The following is a 21,018-nucleotide window of genomic DNA, read 5'->3' as shown; positions in this document are numbered from 1 at the left end:
TTAACATATACTATTACCCCTCCCCCACTTTTCATGGGACCCCTATCTTTCCTGAATGGTTTCTGGTAGTTTAAAAGTTCAACTGAGTCTAACGAGTTATTACCGTTCAACCAAGTTTCAGTAAATGACAGTATATCAAAATCTTCGTACTCAGCAAGAATCAGATCAAGTTTTGGAAGTAAGTGTTATGTTACCATCGTGGACAAAGCTGTTGGTATTTGTCGCGCCGACGAAGAATCTCGAAAACAGATGAAGACGTTAAATGACGAAGAACAAGTACACGCTTTGAGGAGGAAAACTCAAAACCAAAGAAATAACCGCAATGAAGGCTACTCAAAGATAGGTCCGAGCAGACGAGATCACGAGAAGCGAGGGTCGAGTTTCAGTTGTGGAAAGTGCGGAACAACTCACGAGAAAAGAAACTGTCCTGCATACGGTAAAAAGTGCCATAAATGCAAAAAACCGAATCACTATCAGAAGTTCTGTAAATCAAAGTTTTCGAAAAGTGTTCACGGATTAGATGAATATTCTTCATGCGAATCGGACGGTGAAAATTACTTCGTAGGAGCAGTAAATAGAAAAACGGAAATCAAAGAAAATGCTTGCTTTACATCATTCAAATTGCAAGGTAAGACAGTACAATTTAAAATCGATACTGGTGCTCAAGTCAACATCTTACCGCTTTCAATTTACAAGAAATTGTCAAACGTCAAATTAAGCAAAACTTCCACTTCTCTTACTAGCTATTCAGGAGATAAACTCAAAGTTATAGGAAAATGTTCGTTGTATTTAAAAGACAAAAACTGCGAATTTGAACACTTAAAAGATGGACTCATTCGTGATAGAATAGTTTGTGGTACGAACTCTTCCAGAGTAAAAGAACGTTTACTTAGAGAGGATGGGTTGACACTGGGGTTTTATAACATGCAGTTCTATATCATGTAGTCTTATAATAAACATGTATTAATTATATGGATTAATTCAATTGGCCTCTCACGATGGTAACATAACAGTAAGCTTTGCACATTTAAATGTAAAAAGGAAATTGAAGTTGAAAACATTTCACGTATACTGTTACTCTCTGATACACTTTCGAAGCTAATATTATGATCGTCATTGTCATCAGATAGCGGATGAGGGCCAGGATTAGTTTCTATTCCACCCATAATAAGAAGTAAACCTTGACATCAGAAAGATATCTTTCACCTTGAAAAATAATTGGGTCTATCCTCTTTTCATACAAGATTAATGTAAGTCTGTATCAAGTTATCAAGATTTGACCTTAAACCGTTGTCATCAGAGATATAATTGACCTTGATAAACAATTTGTGAAATTCTCTCTTTATACAAATTTGCCTAAGCAGTGCAGTCTGCAATTTTTTAACACTGCTTTGATCCAGAGTACTATATGAGCTTGATCTTTTACATCTGACATAGATAATAAAAGTACCACAGAACTCTCTTTAATTTGATTTATATAAACCAAGTCTCATTAACTTGCTCAACCAGTTAAGTCTGTAATACCCTGGACCTCAGCTGCACCCTACTAACTAAATCTTGAAATGTATTATGTACACCAAGTTTGATTGGGTTCCATAAATGTTCTTAAATGCAATGCATTAACAAGGTATTGTCCTAGATTTCTTAAATTACACATGAACAATCCACTGACTAACCCCCCCCCCCCCCTTTTTCACACACACACACACTCCAAGGACTAACAGTGCTAATAGTATCATCTGTCTGCAATTTGTTCAATAAGGGTAACTAAAATAAATTAACATTGTACTTGGGTGTGGTTTTGGAATTTATGTCAGATGTTCGGAATCCTTGGCCGTTTCCAATACCATACACAGTAAAATGTTTGCCCCATAATGCCAATTTGTCTTTTCATATTAAACTTAATTAGTTCATAAAAGGTATTTTACCAAAATTTTATCAGGTTCTTGATTTCTTTTCTTTTGATTTGAGACCAAAATATAAATATAAGGTAAAAGTCAGAGTCAGCCTTTTCCCGCCATATTTTATAAAATCAAATATCTCGAAAAGGAGCTTCATGAACTCTCAATATTTTTACCTTATTTTGTTCCTTTATTAATGCTCTTTCGACTTATTGTATCAATTTCAAATTCTTGATTTTTTTCTAATTTCATCTAAGTAGATCCTCAATTGTTTAAGTCTATCTGAACTTCAAGTACGAAGCTGACGCATCCTATAATTATTTAGTCATATTTAGATTGATTATATGTAGATATTATTCAAAGAGGTAAACAATATATGTCATCATTTTTCAGACCTCACAAATGAGACAAAATTTATATGATTAGTCGAGAATGAAATTTTTTTTTCTCTGAAATATATACTAGGTAATTATATCAATAAATGTCTTGATGTTAGACGAAACGTTAATTAGTATACAGCTACAATAGTAATGGTAACTCGTTTTATGATTATGGTCCTGACTTGAATACAGCTTACGTGATATATATAAGATATATACAAATATATAAACAGTTTTCATTATTTCATTGTGAAAATGTGTTTTATGAATCATATTGTAATGCCTGATCAAAAACCCTTATTGAAACACAAGAATATATCTATGTTCTTGTATGGTTTTTAATTTTAGTTAATTCATATATATAGGTTTTGGAGTTTAGTGTGTTCTCCATGAACTATAACACAATTTTATTTAGGGGCCAGCTGAGGACCCCGTTGGGTGTGGGATTTTCCTGCTGTGTTGAAGACCCATTGGTAGCTTTCTCTGTTGTCTGCTTTTTGGTCGGATTGTTGTCTCTTTGACATATTCCCCATTTCCATTCTCATATTTATCTGATGTAACAAACATTGTATGCCATCTAGATGCAGGTCAGTGAATTATAAGTCCATGTGACCTAATTATGGTGAAGCTGTAAGATTCTCATTTATATTACAGTGACTTGACTGTTAATGTTGCTCTCCACCAATTACAACTCATTCAAAATTTTGACCAAATTGCAATTTGTTTTATAAAATGAAATTGTTCAACTGGTCAGAAATTTGAACCAATTGCTGTAGAAAACCACAGCCAAGTCATGAAAGTGCAAGGTGATAAAATAAAACATACTTACAATCCTATAAGACTTTAGCTCCACTTTAATGATTTTGTGACAAAATTAGTGTATCAGTTTGTATAGTTATATTATATTCATTTCCATGCTGAAGGGGAACTGTTTATTTTGAATTGCTATTAAATTGTCCAAACTAAGCTTTCATATAGTTTTTCTTTCTAAAAGTATTCTATATTTATAAGAATCAGACATTATGTGAATTGAAACATTTCATATTCAGTAAAATATGTGTAAAATTGCAATATATATTTGTAGGAAGTTTCCATGTGGGAGATAATAACTTTTCTTTCAAAAAGTCTTTATTCAAAAGAATAATATTTTAGGTTATCTCCCCTGAAAACTTAACAACAGCATATTGTTATTTCACACATATTTTACTGAATATATGATGTTTTATTTAAAATGATATCCGATTCTTATAAATATAGAATACTTTTAGAAAGAAAAACTATATGAAAGCTTAGTTTGGACAATTTTATAGCAATTAAATGTTGTAAGATTCTTAAGTACAACTGAAACTAAGAAAGCTTAACAAAGGTTTAACTGTATATGTAATACATGGTGCCTTCTCCAACTTCATTCTGTGTATCATGATTTCGAGGGACCTCCTGTCTTTCTTAACAAATTTTCATATTATTCAAAATCTTGTTACACCCATGTAATAAGATTATTTGATGAACTAAAAACCCCTTTAAATGATAACAAACTTGTTAAAGTTCACCAAGAAAACATTTACTCTCTTGTTAGAAAGAAAAATCTATACGCCGAAAATAAAAAAAATATTTAATCAAGAAAAAAACTTTAAATTTTCTCAGTTTCTGATCATGAAAAATCACAGTTGATAAAATTTCAGAAAGGTTCCCTTAGTAATAAATGTTACTTAGTAAATCTAAACATGCATCATTGTATAGGGACCAGCTGAAGCCCGCCCCCAGATGGAGAACTCTCTTGCTGTGTTCAATTAGTAGCTCTATGTTCCGCTTATTATCTCTTTGATACACTTATGACTCTCCTCGTTTCTTTCCTCACTTTTATAATTCCAAAACTCTTTCTAACTACTGAATTATGAAAACGATGTCAACATGATTTGACGTTTGTATGACAGGCAAACATTTTAATAAGACACATACCAAAAATTGATTTTAGCCAATGGTCATTGATAAAGTAACTCCCATGTATTGTTAAAAGCACTCTTAGTAACTTGCAACATATAAGATTGTACAACAGAGTGTATAGAGCTTATAAGTCACAAACATTAGGTTTCCGTTGCTAGCAATGAACTCCTCTAGTATATGTTCCTAATACTTCATTTGTATGGTCTATCTATATATATATAGATAGGTCCTTTGTTGTCCACTCCACATTCCAAACTACGAGACAAATTGAAAGATTTGGTATTGCTTTGCTTCATAAAAAAGAATGGCCAACGTAGACACAAGTATCTTGTCTTAGGGAGGGATAAATCCTACTTTGTAAAGGATCACTCTGATTCAAACCAAAAATTCTCTGAAACTGATATTATCAAGATGCTTGATTTCTTGATTGACAACATATTTGTTACGTTCGGAGGACGTGTTTTTCAACAGACTGTCGGCATTCCAATTTAAACAAACTGTGCCCCTCTGCTTGCCGACTTGTTTCTTTATTATTATGAGGCTGACTTCATGCAGGAACCTCTTGGGAAGAACGATAAGTAGTTAGCAATATCCTTTAACTCTACTTTCCGCTATATAGATGATGTTCTTTCACTAAATGATTCAAAATTGGGTGACTATGTGAAACGCATCTATCCCATCGAGCTAGAGATAAAGGATACTACAGATACAGTTAAGTCGGTCTCATATCTTGACTTACATCTAGAAATTGACAATGAGGGTCGATTGAAAACAAAACTTTACGGCAAAAGAGATGATTTCATCTTTTCAATTGTGAACTTTCCATTTGTAAGTAGCAACATTCCAGCAGTACCTGCATACGAGGTATATATCTCCCAATTGATACGATATTCCCGTGCTTGCATTTCCTATCATGATTTTCTTGATAGAGGGTTGCTGCTCACAAGGAAGCTATTAAACCAAGAGTTCCAAATGGTGAAGTTGAAATCATTCCTTCGTAAATTTTACGGACGCCATCACGAGTTGGTTGACCGTTATGGAATAACCGTTTCACAAATGATATCGGATATGTTCCTTTCGTCGTAACTACAATCCCCTTCTTTTCATGAATGTGACCTACCGAATTAGACTATTTACCGGATTTGTTATCACATAAACAACGGGTGCCACATGTGGAGCAGGATCTGCTAACCCTTCCGGAGCACCTGATATCACCCCTAGTTTTTTGGTGGGGTTCGTGTTGTTTATTCTTTAGTTTTCTATGTTGTGTCATGTGTGCTGTTGTTTGTTTGTCTTTTCATTTTTAGCCATGGCGTTGTCAGTTTGTTTTAGATTAATGAGTTTGACTGTCCCTTTGGTATCTTTCGTCCCTCTTTTGTCCTTCATCTCAGTGAAAATTGCAATAACAAAACTATTGTATGAAGTTATTTATTATTAAAATTCAAATAAATCTGTATATTCGTACAAACAATATGTTGGATTATGGAAACCTAAGTCATCATATAAATGTCATGGTTCAGATGGGAAAGTTGAAAAATAAAGTTTGTAGTAAAACCTCATGACTTCATAGTTATTGCCATGATAAGAGTTCTATAACTAATTTACTATTCACATCAACTGGTCTTTGGTGTATTGTTGTTTCATTGGCTATCAAACCAAATCTCTTTATTTTCTTTATGAGCTATTTTTTTTCTTGTATAAGACATGTACCTCAAAGATTGAGATAAAACTTTTTTTAGTAATGTGCAAAATGCAACTGTATCTCATAATAGGGTTGTCTGCTTCTTGTAGTGTTATTGTAATGTATCTGACACTCTCATTTTCTGGTGTAATTAATGGGAATATAACTTTGATAAACAAAAAACCAAAACGAAATTGTTTAAATATCTTTTACAATTGTGTGTGTTCTCTTTTATTTCTGTAACTCTAAGCTAGATTCTATGATTTTCTTTTTTCCATAGTTGTACTTCACAGCATATACAACAACAAAGTACACATGAAAAATAATTTATTGCAGATTATATGCATTAAAATAGTTAGTACAAACAATGTATTGCACAAAATGTAAGAAAAAATAACAAATAAATCATTAACCTAAGTATTTGCATAAAACAAACAATATTTAAATCATAATCAAGAAGAAAAGTGGAATACTAAGATTAAAAGAAGAAAATGCATGTCGAATATTCAATATGGGTGAATATTGTCAAGAGAAGATTTTGACATTGCAGGAGTTTGTGAGTACAATTATTTTTTTCAACAAAAGATAATTTTCACCAATATTTATGAAATAACCCATTTTTTGTCCAGTAAAACTTTCAAAGCTGTGTGAAACAGATTTTTGTTATTAAGTTGTTATGTAGAGCGTAATACGACTCCAAACTGACTAACATATTGTCAATAAATCTCTTAGCATCCATTGAATTAGTTGGACTTCATAAAGTGAAGGTTTCTTAAAAAAAACCAGATTTAAACAATGCTTAGACAAACTAGAAATGCCTCCTTGTCTAAAACAGGGTTTGAATAGTAAATAAATTATAATTATTCTTTTCTATTTGGCTATCATGACTTTTGACATTTAAATTTTTTAATTTGAAAACAATTGCTCTCTCAATTTCAAAGGAGTAGGTTTTGGCCCTACAATATATCAGTTTTACAAAATTGTGAAAATGTAATCTTTTATCTATTTACTGGAAAGTAGAATGCTTCTGCTACATAAATATGGGCTATTTTTGACAATACAATTAACATACATCAGGTACTAGCATCATTAAGTCATGCGAAATTACTGAAATCTTCACAATTTTAGTATTTTAGTTAAATTGTAGACGTTTTCTTCTTAAATGAAAGTGGCCGCATTCGTGTTCATTCATAATATTGAAATGTAAGTTGTATTTGATAATAATACATACCGTATATAAAGGTTGAGGTTGAACACGGATGTGGCAACTTTAATTTTTGACAGAAACCACTGAAAAGTGACGAATTTTGACATATTTGATAGATGTTTCATATTTAAGCTTGAATCTGAGCGTTTTTAATGCCTTGATCAGTTAAAATCTTTCAAATAAACTTACTGAAATAGACACTTAAGTTTTTAAAAATATCCAAAATCTTTCGTTAGATGAACCTGAAATTTGAGGCCAGAATCGGCCATTACAACACCTACTCCTTTAAACAGTTTTACCTTTTTCAGTAGATAAATATCAATAATTGATGCTACTAAAATTATTGACAATATGTAAGTTAGTTTGGGGTTGTATAAAGCTCTACATCACCAAACGAAAATATGTTTTACAAAGCTTTTTTTAAAGAAACCTTTTTGATATTCATAATCAAGAAGATAGTGTAACAAAAAATGTATTTTACATGTATTAATTTATACTGGACACTAAAACAGCTGCAATCAATCAATCAATCAATCAAATAGGCTACATCTTGTAAAACTGTAAAATTGTAAATTATTTTTGAAACAAAAAATTTACATCTTTTTAAATTAAAAAAATCTGCATTTAAGTAAAGCTGAAATCTACAAATCCAAGATATGAACAACAGTACCTCCTTGGTATTAATTCAAATCTTCCCCCAAGTATCACCACAGATCTTTGTTAAAAAAAATGTACCAAAACAGACTGCCTTTACAAATATATTGCTGACCGAAAAATGTAGGAGCTGACTGCAGTTTTGAAAAAAGTTGGATTGAAATTATCAAACAGGAAATATGTATCTGTTAATTTATCTTTTGATAAGACTGAGTATGATATGATTTATGTAAATGAATAAAATCTTGCATCTGTAGTTACAAAATAAACAACTTTGAGCATACAAACTGTGTGAAGCACAATCATAAATATATAGTGCACAAAACCTCAACAATTGATCTCCTTCATAAAAACTTAATCACCTAACAAGCATTTTGCAATATTTAAAAAAGTTCCCAATGACTATAAAAATGGAATTATATTTTGTAACTCATATTGTTTATGTTCTTACAATAATTTGTTAACCAATGGCCACATTGTCTGAAAATTCAAAAGGACAGAAATACACTAAAATAAAAAGATCCAATTATAACCATGATTTTCATATATCTACGTTTAATAACAACCCATATACAGAAACATAGTGAATAACAGTGACTTAATATTATTCTGAAGTGAAAGTACAAAAAGGTGTCCAATACAATCATATATAATTCTAAAGTGAAAGTAAAACTATATGTCTATACAATCTTAAACTTAATTCATAAGATGGTGTTCTCATATTATCTGCAATAAGAAAACAAGTAAATTAAAATTTCACAACCTGGCTTGAACAATAAAGGCACAAAAAGCTAGCAACTACTTATGACTAAATACCACTCTCCTCCAACTATTTTATTTTAATTCAAAGGAACCAATTTCTACACAAGTCTACAGATAATTCTTTTTATAGAAATTGAAAGATGTTTTCTTTTTACATTCCAGTAATTACTAATTCAGAGGCTAACAATGATTGAAATTGATCCAACAACACTATAGTGTGTGTTTGTTTTTGTTTTTCTTGCTCTCATGTGTTCCAGTTATTCGTTTGTTTTCCACTTATAGTTGATGTGTTCCCTAGGTTTTGCTTTGTAACCCTGGATTTGTTTTTTCTTCAATTGATTTATGACTTTTGAACAGCAGTATACTACTGTTGCCTTATTACGAAGAGAATGGACCACATGGAATACTTTTTTGTATGTGCTAAGACTCATTATGATAATAAAACATCATAGTAATGTTAGAAAACTTATTTTAGTAGATACATCATGTACATTTTTTTAAAGTCCACTCCTTTGTAGCCAACCTCAAAGTGATGTATTTAACAAGTTTTTCTTTGTTGGTGTGTTTTTATTCTCATACACTGTTAATTGGCACAAAAATAACACTTAACCTTGGCACATTTTTTTTTATCTGGGAAAATGAATAAACAATTCCATAATAACAGATGCTTAACATGCTAAAAACTATTCACCATTGACAGTTACATCAATTTGTTCACAATCTTTTTGTGAAGTTTCAAAAATGTGGACTGGTATGACTTATGTAGACAAATAGGTACAACCCCTTCCTCATCCTACTATACGTCAATTTGCACTTAGTGCAACCAGACCAAAATAAGTTCCGGCAATTAGGTTTTACTTCATCTGTAAAGAGTATTCTGTTGTATTTTTCAAACAAAAACTTTTGCAAATTCTGCTATTGTGTCATGCATGCTGTACATATATTAAATCCATCTATATTGTAATAAGATGTTAGCAAAGACAGGAAAAGATTATTTAAAGCAGTAAGGTCTAAGGATGTGCTCCAATTTATATATCTCCAGACTGGTGAAGCTGTTAGCAGCAGCAAAAAGTTACAGAAAACCCCTATCAAGATAAAGACTGTCAAAACTCTAGGATAAGTAGAATTTTTATACTGACCTCATTTCTTCTTTTTCTGAAATTTATAAGGTAATTTGTCAACTGAACATCTAAATTTTAAATAAGATAACATATTCAAGTTATGCTTGTTTTTAGGGTGTTTTTTTTTGTATTTTAATGGAGTTTTTTGTTGAATTTTTACTCAGGTACTCCATGATTCCAAAGTGGAAATATTAAATTTGAATTTTGCGTTGGTTTGAAATATGCAAAATACTTTTATTTTTTTTTCTTATCCTGGTTTGACTCTTTAGTAATCTAAAACATCAAATAAATATTATACTTTTCAAACCTTTCACTCAACAGTTGAAAAATTCTACTTTCCCATTCTGGTTTAATGGCATTCTTTCACAAGATTAAAGAAAAAAACTTTGCATGGACATTACATTTCTACAGAAGCATATACTATTTCTAAAAGCTGTCAAAATATTTATATTCTTATAACATGAGATCATGGAATGATAAGTACAAATCAACAAAAACACTCAATCCCTACAAAATAGGTACAAGTCCTCCCTAGTCAGGCAATGTCTCTGCCACACTAGACAATGCACTCCTTCACTAAACATGCTTCTTATAAATAAGCATAAAAGGTAGCAATAGGGATATTAGAGTTTTCGAAATCCCTTTTCCATGGCAGTGCTTGAAGAAAATCTGATTAACCTCACATTTATTTCTATTACAAAATACAACTATTGTGTCAGTCTTTTACAAAATTTTGTTGTAAATCCTTCAGACCACCATTTTTGAGCACTCTGGGGATGAATAGCCTTTATAAAAAAAACATCTATGACTTTGACGCCAGTTTGGCAGAGCAATCAGTCGATATAGAAGCAACTCAGTCCTCATTTTCAGATTGTAAATCTATCACTACTGACTTGTATTTCAAATAATAATCAAAACACGCAAGATATATATACATATATATATTTTCCAAAAAAAACTCAAAAATGGCTTAACCCTGTTTTAAATCAAATGCATTATTAATATTGATATAAGCAGCTATTCCTACATCCACTGTACTAAATTTAAAAAAACAAAATAAGAAAACTGATATTATAAGCAGCATACTTGCTTAAAATGCTTGTATTTTCCCACAAACCATTATCAACCAATAAATACCAAGCATTTAAATAATGAAAAGAAACAAATTACAAATGTTAGAATAACTACCTAACATTTAATCAGTTTATAAAATGCAAATATTTCAATGAGGATAGCATTGTCATACAAATAATGTTGAATATTTAATGAATAGCACCAAAACAAGTCCAACAGTACTAAAGTTACATACTTATAAGGAAAATAGAAATAATACACATATAGATTTAGCATTAGGCAAAATAACATATGTTCAGAATATGAAACAACAAAATACACAACTTCCATGAAACACAAGAATATAAAATACACAACTTCCATGAAACACAAGAATATAAAATACATGACTACCATGAAAAACAAATCATCAACCTTCTAACAATCTATAAATAATCAAATAGGAAAATAAACTTGGGTCCCATTAAAAATAAAAGTAGAACACTGGTAAAATTTGGTGGTGAACTTAAACATTTAAAAATGAATGAAACATACTATATAAAGGAAGACAAAATATGTGTGATGATAAAAAGTGGCAAGGTTATAAAATATATATTTTAAGTTTGGCACAATGATATGGTCCAGGAAACTAAACAATTTTTGCATGACAAATTTAATTCAGTTATAAATTCATGCTTTTAGTTAAAATAAAATGACATTCCCTACAGCTGAATTACGGCATGATGCTTTCAATGAAACAGTAGATATATTCTTACAACATGTGACCTCTTTCCATGGACAAGATTTTAAACTTAGAAAATAAAATATAATTTTATACTATGAAAATGAAATAGAATTTCATTGAAAACATTCTTTTATAAAGGTATATATGTAATATTCTTATTTTGATATAAGATAAATGTCATTTTTATTGGTAGGTGAATTTATTAAGAGATTTTTTTTTTAGTCTTGGTTCTCCCATTATGTTAGAGGGTCTGGGTGGCTGGGTTTTTTTTTTTATTTATTTTCTATTTTTTCTCTATTCATTATTCATTTTGCCAATTATTCTCTTTTCTTTATGTATTAAGGATGTATTCTTCTGACTTTTCAGTCTCGTTCAGTCTCGTTGAAATCTCGTTCTTGAATTATTTCCAAAACATGTGATAGAAGTGGAAAATATCAATGAATTTAAAAAATATTATAAGCAAACATAAATCTGTGAAAAAAATGTGTATTTACAATGAATGGTTTTCGCGTAATCCAGTTTTCAAATTTTATGACCAATCAAGTCAATATTTTTAGCCAAAATTTTGAGAAAATGGGAGAGGGATTCAAAAAATGATTTTACAAGAATCATGTACATCCCATATCATTTTGGTCTTTTCAAATTTCTTAGATATGTCTTTTTTCATTCATTTATAACAAAAAAGTTGAAATAATATGCATTTTGTTCTAAAAACTGAGAAAAATCACAAAAATACAAAATTGACAGCATGGTAAATTTTACACAAAAAAGCGTCAAAATATGATAAAACTTTCTTATATTAACACCTACCTATAGTTTTTGTAAGAAAAATTTATTCAGATTGGTCCACTTCATCTTTATAGAAAGTATGAGAAAAAGTGTAATTTTGAAACTGTGATTTTTTTCATAATAATAGCCCAAAAATAGGTAAAAATCGATGAAAAATGGGAAAATCATAAAAATTGGGCATTTTCAAATGGCCGTAGCAAAAAAAGAAGTACACCACCATATGATTTTTTCTTCACCAATTATTTTGTTACAGTATTATAAACCCAAAAATCAGGTTAAGAAAAAAAGTTTAATTCTAGAAATTTTTGGCTCCTCAGAGGTGTACATCCTTAAGACCCCCTTATTTTCTATGCTTTATAAAGCAGCTCCCATTTATTCTTTATTCTTTATTTTGTGTCTATTTTCTAATTTTATTTGCCTTTCATTCTGATTTATTTGCCTGTTATTCTCTTTTTGTAAACACTAACCAGACCCACATGTAAGCCTTTGAAATTATTATGTCCACATGAAGATAATGATCCATCCATTATCGAATTTTATTCTTCTAAAAATCTTCAAAAGGATTTTCTAAATCATATATGAAATCTACAGTAGTTTCCTTCTTATAGAATTTCATTCAATTGAAAATGTTCTCAGGGCTTATCAAAATCATATATAAAATCTATGGTATTTTCATTCTTACTGTAACAAATGTATAAAAGTGTGGACACATAAACATACTGAATATAAAAAAAAACGTTCAAGGTCAATTCAAAAGAACTGAGTGTATATGAAATTTATTTAGTTTCAGAAGTGACCAATCACACATGTGCATGTTTTTGATGATTCTATTTCATTGCAGTTACTGGCCATGCTGAATTCATAGCGGTTTTGTTATGTTTTGAAAGCAAACAAATACATATCATAACTTTTCATTCAAACATGCAATCTTGAACAGTATACATGGGTAATAAAAAGTCAATATATCAAGTCATTGTACCTTGGGACTAGTCAGTTATAATCTCTTCAAGGGAGACAATCGATGAAACTGGTTGCTGTTTTAAAAATAAATTAATCTTATGACAGTATGATGTTCTTAAAATAGATTATATTCATAGGCAGATACAGGGAGGGCCTGTGGGGCCGGGGCCCCCCTTTCGTGGGAAAAATTTGTTTGATTATATAGGGAATCATTGAAGCATGACTAGAGCGGGCACCCCCATAGGTCAGTCAGCGCCCCCCCCCCCCTTCGGAAAAGTTCTGGATCCACCACTGATATTCAAAATAATTAAAATGAATATGTCAATAAAAAATCTAAAATAAAATTAAGCACTTAAAAAATAGTAATTGGCAGGACTAGACTTTGAATAAATTACTAGTGACACCTTAATAAGATACACAAATATAAAAATCATGATTTGCAGACACCACTATGATCCATGTGAGATTCATTGCATTGTTTGTTCAGTCAAAGTTCATTGTTATGTACATTCAAAGTACAAAGTTCATTGTTATGTACATTCAAAGTACAAAGTTCAATGTTCATACAGGGTATAACATGGCTAAAACACTAACTTCTATATGAACCAAAAAACTTCAATGCATTTTCACTATTCAAATAATTTTACATGATCTGTTTTCAGAAGCTGTGGCACCATGAAAGCTTAAGACTTCAAAGCACTATGATTGACAATAAACACATACACACAGACAGACAGACTTAGGTGAAAATACTGAAATGGTATGAGTCTTTTTCGTAAAGACAGAAAAAAATGACATAATAGGTTATGTATGAAATGTTGGTTTGGGCCACCACGAATGAGGACATATTAGGAAGATTTTATTTCCATTTCAGATTGAAAAGGAGTTAATCTATTGCAAGTTATCTCCCCATGATTAATAACCAAGAAGATGAATTCCTCTGATCATTTTCTACCAAGTGAATTATGCATCAGCATCTGGTATGTCTGGTATATCTATTGCACAACTCGTATCCCGTTCTTTGTCTTCGAAACAAACTCTTTCCACAACATCACTTTCGTCTTGAGTATTCACAACAATGTCACTTTCGTTGGAAGTTTTCACCGCAACATCACTCTTGTATTGAGCGTTCACCACAACATCTCCTTCCGTCAATGTTTCATTTGGTGCCGCTGAAAATGGTGAACTATGAACAACAACGTCTACTTCATTTATTGAAATGGGACTTGCAGCCATGTTTTCATCTGAAAATGACCGCTCTTGTTGTGCTATATGTAAATAAGGACTACTTAAGTTGTCTATATTTTTTTCGGGTGTTTCATTTTCAATTGTGTTGTCTGTGAGTTCTACTTCATAAAAATCATTAGATATGGGATCACCCATATACGGTACCTCTTTTGTAGCTCTGATAATCCTCTGACAGTAATAGTCATCATAGTTTATTGGATTCTGGTCATGTTCTCTGGAATAAAAGAAAGGAAAGATTTTTTATCATATTCCTAACATTAGTTATATTTGTAAATAGGCAGTGAACAAACTATTACTTATGCACATTATTAAACTACTTTTAACTTCTCACTGTGTAAGAGGTAGAACTGGTTAACTCTTAGACTACATTATTTTTATCGATACAAATATTTAGTTTGAGTTATATTTCGTGTTGCTTAAGGTCAACAAACAACAAAATTTCTGTTGTATATTGAAATAGCTATGATGGCATGATGTTGAATAGGAAGGAGAATTAGAAGCTCGTTAAATAGTCACAAACCTGTTGTATATAGAAATAGCTATGCTGGCAGGATGTTGAATAGGAAGTGGAATCTGTAGCTTGTCAAATGTAGCTGCTTTCCTATCTTGTTTCCATGGCCATGACCTTGGCCTATAGAAAAACAAACAAACAAAACAGTTATAAAACAATAATTTAAGATTTTTATTGATAATTCAGACATAAAATTTTTTGACATTCTTTAAAGTATAATATTCGGCAATGCATTCTGTTTTTAAACTTTAAAAAGAAAAATCTTCAACTTAAACTTGTAAATAAAGGCAACAGTAGTATACCGCTGTAAAGAGTTGGAAGGTTAAATTTACATGACCTCAAATCCTACTTTGCAGAGATAAAACTAAATGGTTCAATCTGATTATTTATTAGCTGTGATGTAATCTAGGGAAGATGAATATAAAATACCTTCTTTAACTGTAACTTACCATACTCACTCACTAAACCACAGACCTACTGTTATCCAAAATTTTAAACATGCCTGTTGGAAAGTAGAAACCAGTCATGGTCACTCTAAGTCCATTCGTAATTGGAAATTATATCTCTTACTTAACTAATATCATAAAGTTTGCCGTCCCATTGTTATTGGAAAACTTATTTGTAACTTTTAGCTTACTATAAAATATGGATGCCTAAAGTGAAATTCTGATTATTAGAAATGTATATTGTTTATAACATAGGTGTCAACTATTTAAACCTATTTCACATTGAATCTCATAATTCAATTGAATGATCATTGTTTACTGTAGGCCAACTTATTTTTGATGGTCACATTATTTTACGTTCAGCCCTTTTATAGCCAACTTGATGACTTCAGGATTTTCTTTTTTTCTTCTTGATGTAATTGTACATAGTACATAGACAATTTATTATCATGTTTTATTTTTTCTTCCTGCAAATGTTGAGAAAATTAGTTGCTTTACATCATTTCTAAACAATTCATATTCAACACACTGCTTTGATATTTGTCCCCCATTACTGGAATCAAAAAGATTCCCATAAGTTTTGTCATCACAATAGAAAATATCTGACACCACAATGGAAAAATTATTTTTGTATATTATAAAAAGTCCCAATAGGCATTCTTGGGTCAAGCAGTGCATATTTTCAATTTGCGATTAGGTGTATAAAATTCACTCATTTACTTTCAAAAACAAGATAACCTGATAAAGTTCTATCATTAAAAATGATTTTTATCATAAATCAGATTTTCTGTTATTAGTTTAAATAACATATGGTGTGAGTGACAATGAGACAACACTTCATCCAAATCACAATTTGTAAAAGTTTAAACATTATAAGTCAAACACAGATCCTTCGCTCACATCCAACCAATCATTTATATCAATAAAGATGATATTTTACCTCCTGGTAGCAAATGCTGCTGTAGCATGGATCACACGACTTGGGTTGAAGATATCTAAATCAGCAGACGGTCTTTTGACAGCTACATCCCCTTAAATCAGAAAAATAATTTTATGTTGTATGTAAGACTTTTGACAAGATAGAGGCAAAAAGTATATTCCTTCCCGTTCCTGGATGAAAATTTCATGGACTGTATTTTTACTCTCCCTTGACATCATTTGAGAGTATGGTCTTGAGGATACGATGATAGTCCGTCAGAAGGGAATGATGAATGGCTGACCCGTGTTAAGAGAGAGCCATATCTCTTGCACGTAAAAGACACCCTTGTCGATTTTGAAAGAGAGCAGGCTAATGCCGCTACAAGGCAGCCCTTGCACACGCAAAGTGGAGAGGGATTAATATAAGTTTCAATAACTTGTTTCCCAAACTACTATAAATAAATTTGTTTAAACTAAAAAGTATAGAGATTAATATTAGTTTCAATAACTTGTTTCCCAAACCACTATAAATAAATTTGTTTAAACTAAAAAGTATATCTTTCAAATGTTCAAATAGAAGTAATTTATATATTTTGGGGTGAAGGAGTATTGTGAATTATTCTGTCCCAAATGACTAGATCTTGATCTCCCTTGTTGACTCCCAAGGTATCTTAGATTATTTAATCCTGAAAATAACTGATTACATATATCTGCTGCAAATATGGTGACTGGGAAGTGTTCAACTAAAAACCTACTACGGTTTAAACTTTTTTAATTTTTTTTTCATGCTCAATATATAAATCTTTAGCTTTATGAATAATCTTAAAGTTCACTATTATTCTCAAACAGAAGTTTTAGTTTTGAGGAAACTGTCCCATAAATATTCAAAAATTTCTGCATTACTGTCTTGTTACTTGTTATAAATTGTAATGAATTGAATATAAGGACTATGGTGAAAAGTGTTACCTGAAGTTGAATGGACTTCAGTAACAATGTCTAAGTCATCATGGAAATCCCCAGTTTTCACCATTTCCACATATCTTCCTAGGTGTAAATGCTGTACCTGAAAAATATACAGATTTGTACACAGAACAAGAATTTGTTTTTTTGCAGTTGCCTCTGCAATTAAAATCTATGCAGTTGTAATATGGAGTTTTATAAGAGAAAATAATGTTTGGCTTTATAAAGAGGAAGTTTTTATAAAGTATAAATTAAAACCACTACATGTATGGAAAAAGTCAGGTAGAACCTATGCCACATGGTTGGGGTAGAGTTAACTTATTGGTTGCAGATTTATAGCTTATTTGAAGCCTGGGACTATGAACCAATTGAAATAAGAAGAAATTTCAAGAAGCTTCTTGGCTTTATACAACATATAAAAGTCATTATCCTAGACTTATTTAAAAGGTTTTGGCAACTAGGCCTATGCTAGTCTGCATCACTGATAAATCATAATCTAACCTATATTTAAAAGATAACATATTATGCTATGCAATTAAGGACAAAATATAGATTGTTTAGGATACTCACTTTTCTTTTAATAAACAGTTTTAACAGTAGAAAGTAAGATCTGTTAATTTGCAAGTTTATCTCTAAAGCTACTACAATGACTCAAAGAAAAGGGACGTCCTTTGGGTCAAGACTTTTTGAGTACTCAGACTAAAAAGACATACAACCAAGATACTGGATTTGTTGTTTAGAGTACATATTTTGTTGTCCAAGTACTGAGTAAAGTTTTATGATAGGAAACATTAGATTAAGGGCAATCCTAAATATTCATCATATTGCAGGCACCATGAAAACTCTCTCCTCCATGTCATCAATATTAAAACTTACTTCTAACTGGAAGTGTGTATCAGTTCCCTCCAATGGTATCAGAAATCCATCAGAAAATAAGTCTTTTAACTTTTTACAAGCTAGTCCTGAAAAATATTTAATTTTCAATAAACAAAACAAGAAAAACACAAAAGAAACATATTTATTTTCTAAATGAAATTTGTTAACAAGAGGCTGTCACAACGACAGCAAATCGGATTTATTAATATTTATTTGTGTCCTGGCAATATCACAAGAATCATTACTGATGAATGGTGAAAGTGAAAATCATCAATATCAAATTTGACCTCCATTTTGTCATCAGTATCAATATCTTAAAATTTGAAAAGCTTAGATTGAATGGTTCATGAGTAAATGCAACAACATGAATGGAAAGGCCATTTCACAATCTTTCAAGTACCATAACTCCTGAACGGTAAAAGTCAAAATCGTCATTATTGAACTTGACCTCTATTTTGTCATCAGTAACAACATATTACAAGAGGCTCTCGAGAGCCTGAATCGCTCACCTGGTAAACAATGCCTTCGGCCATGTTTTTTGACGAAATAGAAAATAAAACACAAACTTTATTTTATACACCCTACTGATCATTCAAATGAAGTTTGGTTGAATTTGGTTGAGTGGTTTTAGAGGAGAAGATTTTTTAAAGTTAGCAAATATGATGAACAAATTGTGAAAATTTTCATTAAAGGACAATAACCCCTTAAGGGGTCAATTGACAATTTTGGTCATATTAACTTATTTATAGATCTTACTTTGCTGATCATTTTTGTTGTTTACAGTTTATCTTTATCTATAATAATATTCAAGATAATGACCAAAAACTGCAAAATTTCCTTAAAATTACCAATTAAGTGGCAGCAACCCAACAATGGGTTGTTTGATTCATCTTAAAATTTCAGGGCTGATAGATCAAGTAGTTTCAGAGGAGAAGATTTTTGTAAAAGATAACTAAGATTTATGAAAAATGGTTAAAATTGACTATAAAGGGCAATAACTCCTAAAAGGGTCAACTGACCATTTCAGTCATGTTGACTTATTTTTAGGTCTTACTTTGCTGAACATTTTTGCTGTTTACAGTTTATCTCTACCTATAATAATATTCATGATAATAACCAAAAACAGCAAAATTTCCTTAAAATTTATAATTCAGGGGCAGCAACCCAACAACGAATTGTCCGATTCATCTGAAAATTTCAGGGCAGATAGATCTTGACCTAATGAACATTTTTACCCCATGTCAGATTTGCTTTAAATTCATTAGTTTTTGAGATACAAACCAAAAACTGCATTTGACCCCTATGTTCTATTTTAAGTAACGGCGGCCATTTTGGTTGGTTGGTCGGGTCACCGGACACAATTTTTAAACTAGATACCCCAATGGTGGTTGTGGCCAACTTTAGTTCAATTTGGCCCAGTAGTTTCAGAGAAGAAGATTTTAGTAAAAGATAACTAAGATTTATGAAAAATGGTTAAAAATTGACTATAAAGGGCAATAACTCCTAAAGGGGTCAACTGACCATTTCAGTCATGTTGACTTATTTTAAGGTCTTACTTTGCTGAACATTTTTGCTGTTTACAGTTTATCTCTACCTATAATAATATTCATGATAATAACCAAAAACAGCAAAATTTCCTTAAAATTTCCAATTCAGGGGCAGCAACCCAGATTTGCTCTAAATGCTTCGGTTTTTGAGTTATAAGCCAAAAACTGCATTTGACCCCTATGTTCTATTTTTAGCAATGGCGACCATGTTTGCTTCGGATACAATTTATAAACTAGATACCCTAAGGAATATTCAGTTAAAGTTTGGAAGTATTTGGCCTAGTAGTTTCAGAGGAGAAGATTCTTGAAATAGTTTACGACAACAGACGACTACGGACGACGACAGACGACGGACGAAAATTGATGGCATAAGCTCACTTGGCCCTTCAGGCCATGTGAGCTAAAAATTTGGGAAGCTTTGGTAAAACAGTTCATGCGAAAATGCACAGACACGACTGGAAACACCATTTTTCAATCTTTCAAGAACCATAACTCCTGAACGGTAAAAGTCAAAATCGTCATTATTGAACTTGACCTCCATTTTGTCATCAGTAACAACATATTAAAATTTGGGAAGCTTAGGTAGAACAGTTCATGCGTAAATGCACAGACACGACTGGAAACTCCATTTTTTCAATCTTTCAAGAACATGATAACTCCTGAACGGTAAAAGTCAAAATCGCCATTATTGATCTTGACCTTCATTTAGTTGTCAGTAACAACATATTAAAATTTTAAAAGCTTTGGTTGAACAGTTCATGAGTTAATGCACGGACAACATTTGATCGCCGCCTGCCCGTCCGCCCGCCCGCCCAACCGCCTGCCGTACATCCCCAAATCAATAACCGACATTTTTGTCACAAAAATCTGGTTAAAAACTAAATATTGAAACTAAGAAGCATCCTATCAATAGCTAGGTGTTCCCCTAAAGAACTTTAAATGACATGTACTATTACATTTCAGCATCAAATTATATACTTAAGTGTTGCATTATTTCCAAAATTACATTTTGTTACAAATTTTAAAACAAACAATAGTGTGGAAGTTAATATACAAAGGTAAAGATAAGACCTTCATGTTTGTTCACAGTAATAAAAAAAAATATACTGCTAGATTTTTCAATAGGAAATCAACTATGCATATTATTCATCTTATTCCACATGGAAACACCTCAAATGTTTTTTCTTGTATCAAATGTGATTAACCTTTCTCAAAAGGGGAATATGGCTTTTAAACGTCTGGACAGCAGATATGTTTCATGTAAAACAAACTACAGATCTTAATGGTTTTTCATGTATATTCATTGTCTCATAAT

At 31.3% G+C, this 21,018-nt stretch overlaps 2 protein-coding genes across 5 annotated transcripts in view; one reads left to right on the top strand and one right to left on the bottom strand.

The window, feature by feature from the left end:
* Nucleotides 1–21,018, top strand: part of LOC139488651 (DNA double-strand break repair Rad50 ATPase-like) — a 90,265-nt gene that overhangs the window by 61,255 nt on the left and 7,992 nt on the right. The gene's annotated exons all lie outside the window — the stretch shown is intronic.
* LOC139488647 (uncharacterized) overlaps nt 6,220–21,018 on the bottom strand; it is a 90,049-nt gene continuing 75,250 nt past the window's right edge. For 2 of the 4 annotated variants that reach the window (XM_071274437.1, XM_071274438.1), the window contains exons 29-33: nt 18,157–18,242; nt 17,287–17,383; nt 16,343–16,433; nt 14,966–15,076; nt 13,448–14,659 (exon numbers count right to left, since the gene is read on the bottom strand). In XM_071274437.1, coding sequence (XP_071130538.1) covers nt 14,161–14,659; nt 14,966–15,076; nt 16,343–16,433; nt 17,287–17,383; nt 18,157–18,242 — 884 coding nt within the window. In that variant the 3' untranslated portion in view covers nt 13,448–14,160. Of the gene's footprint in view, nt 8,494–9,668; nt 9,685–12,445; nt 13,272–13,447; nt 14,660–14,965; nt 15,077–16,342; nt 16,434–17,286; nt 17,384–18,156; nt 18,243–21,018 lie in introns of those variants that run through there. The other 2 variants (XM_071274440.1, XM_071274439.1) reach the window with 2 other exon arrangements.

This window comes from Mytilus edulis, chromosome 9 (genome assembly GCF_963676685.1).
Source record: "Mytilus edulis chromosome 9, xbMytEdul2.2, whole genome shotgun sequence".
Classification (NCBI taxonomy): domain Eukaryota; kingdom Metazoa; phylum Mollusca; class Bivalvia; order Mytilida; family Mytilidae; genus Mytilus; species Mytilus edulis.
This window is presented reverse-complemented; position numbering and strand designations above follow the sequence as displayed.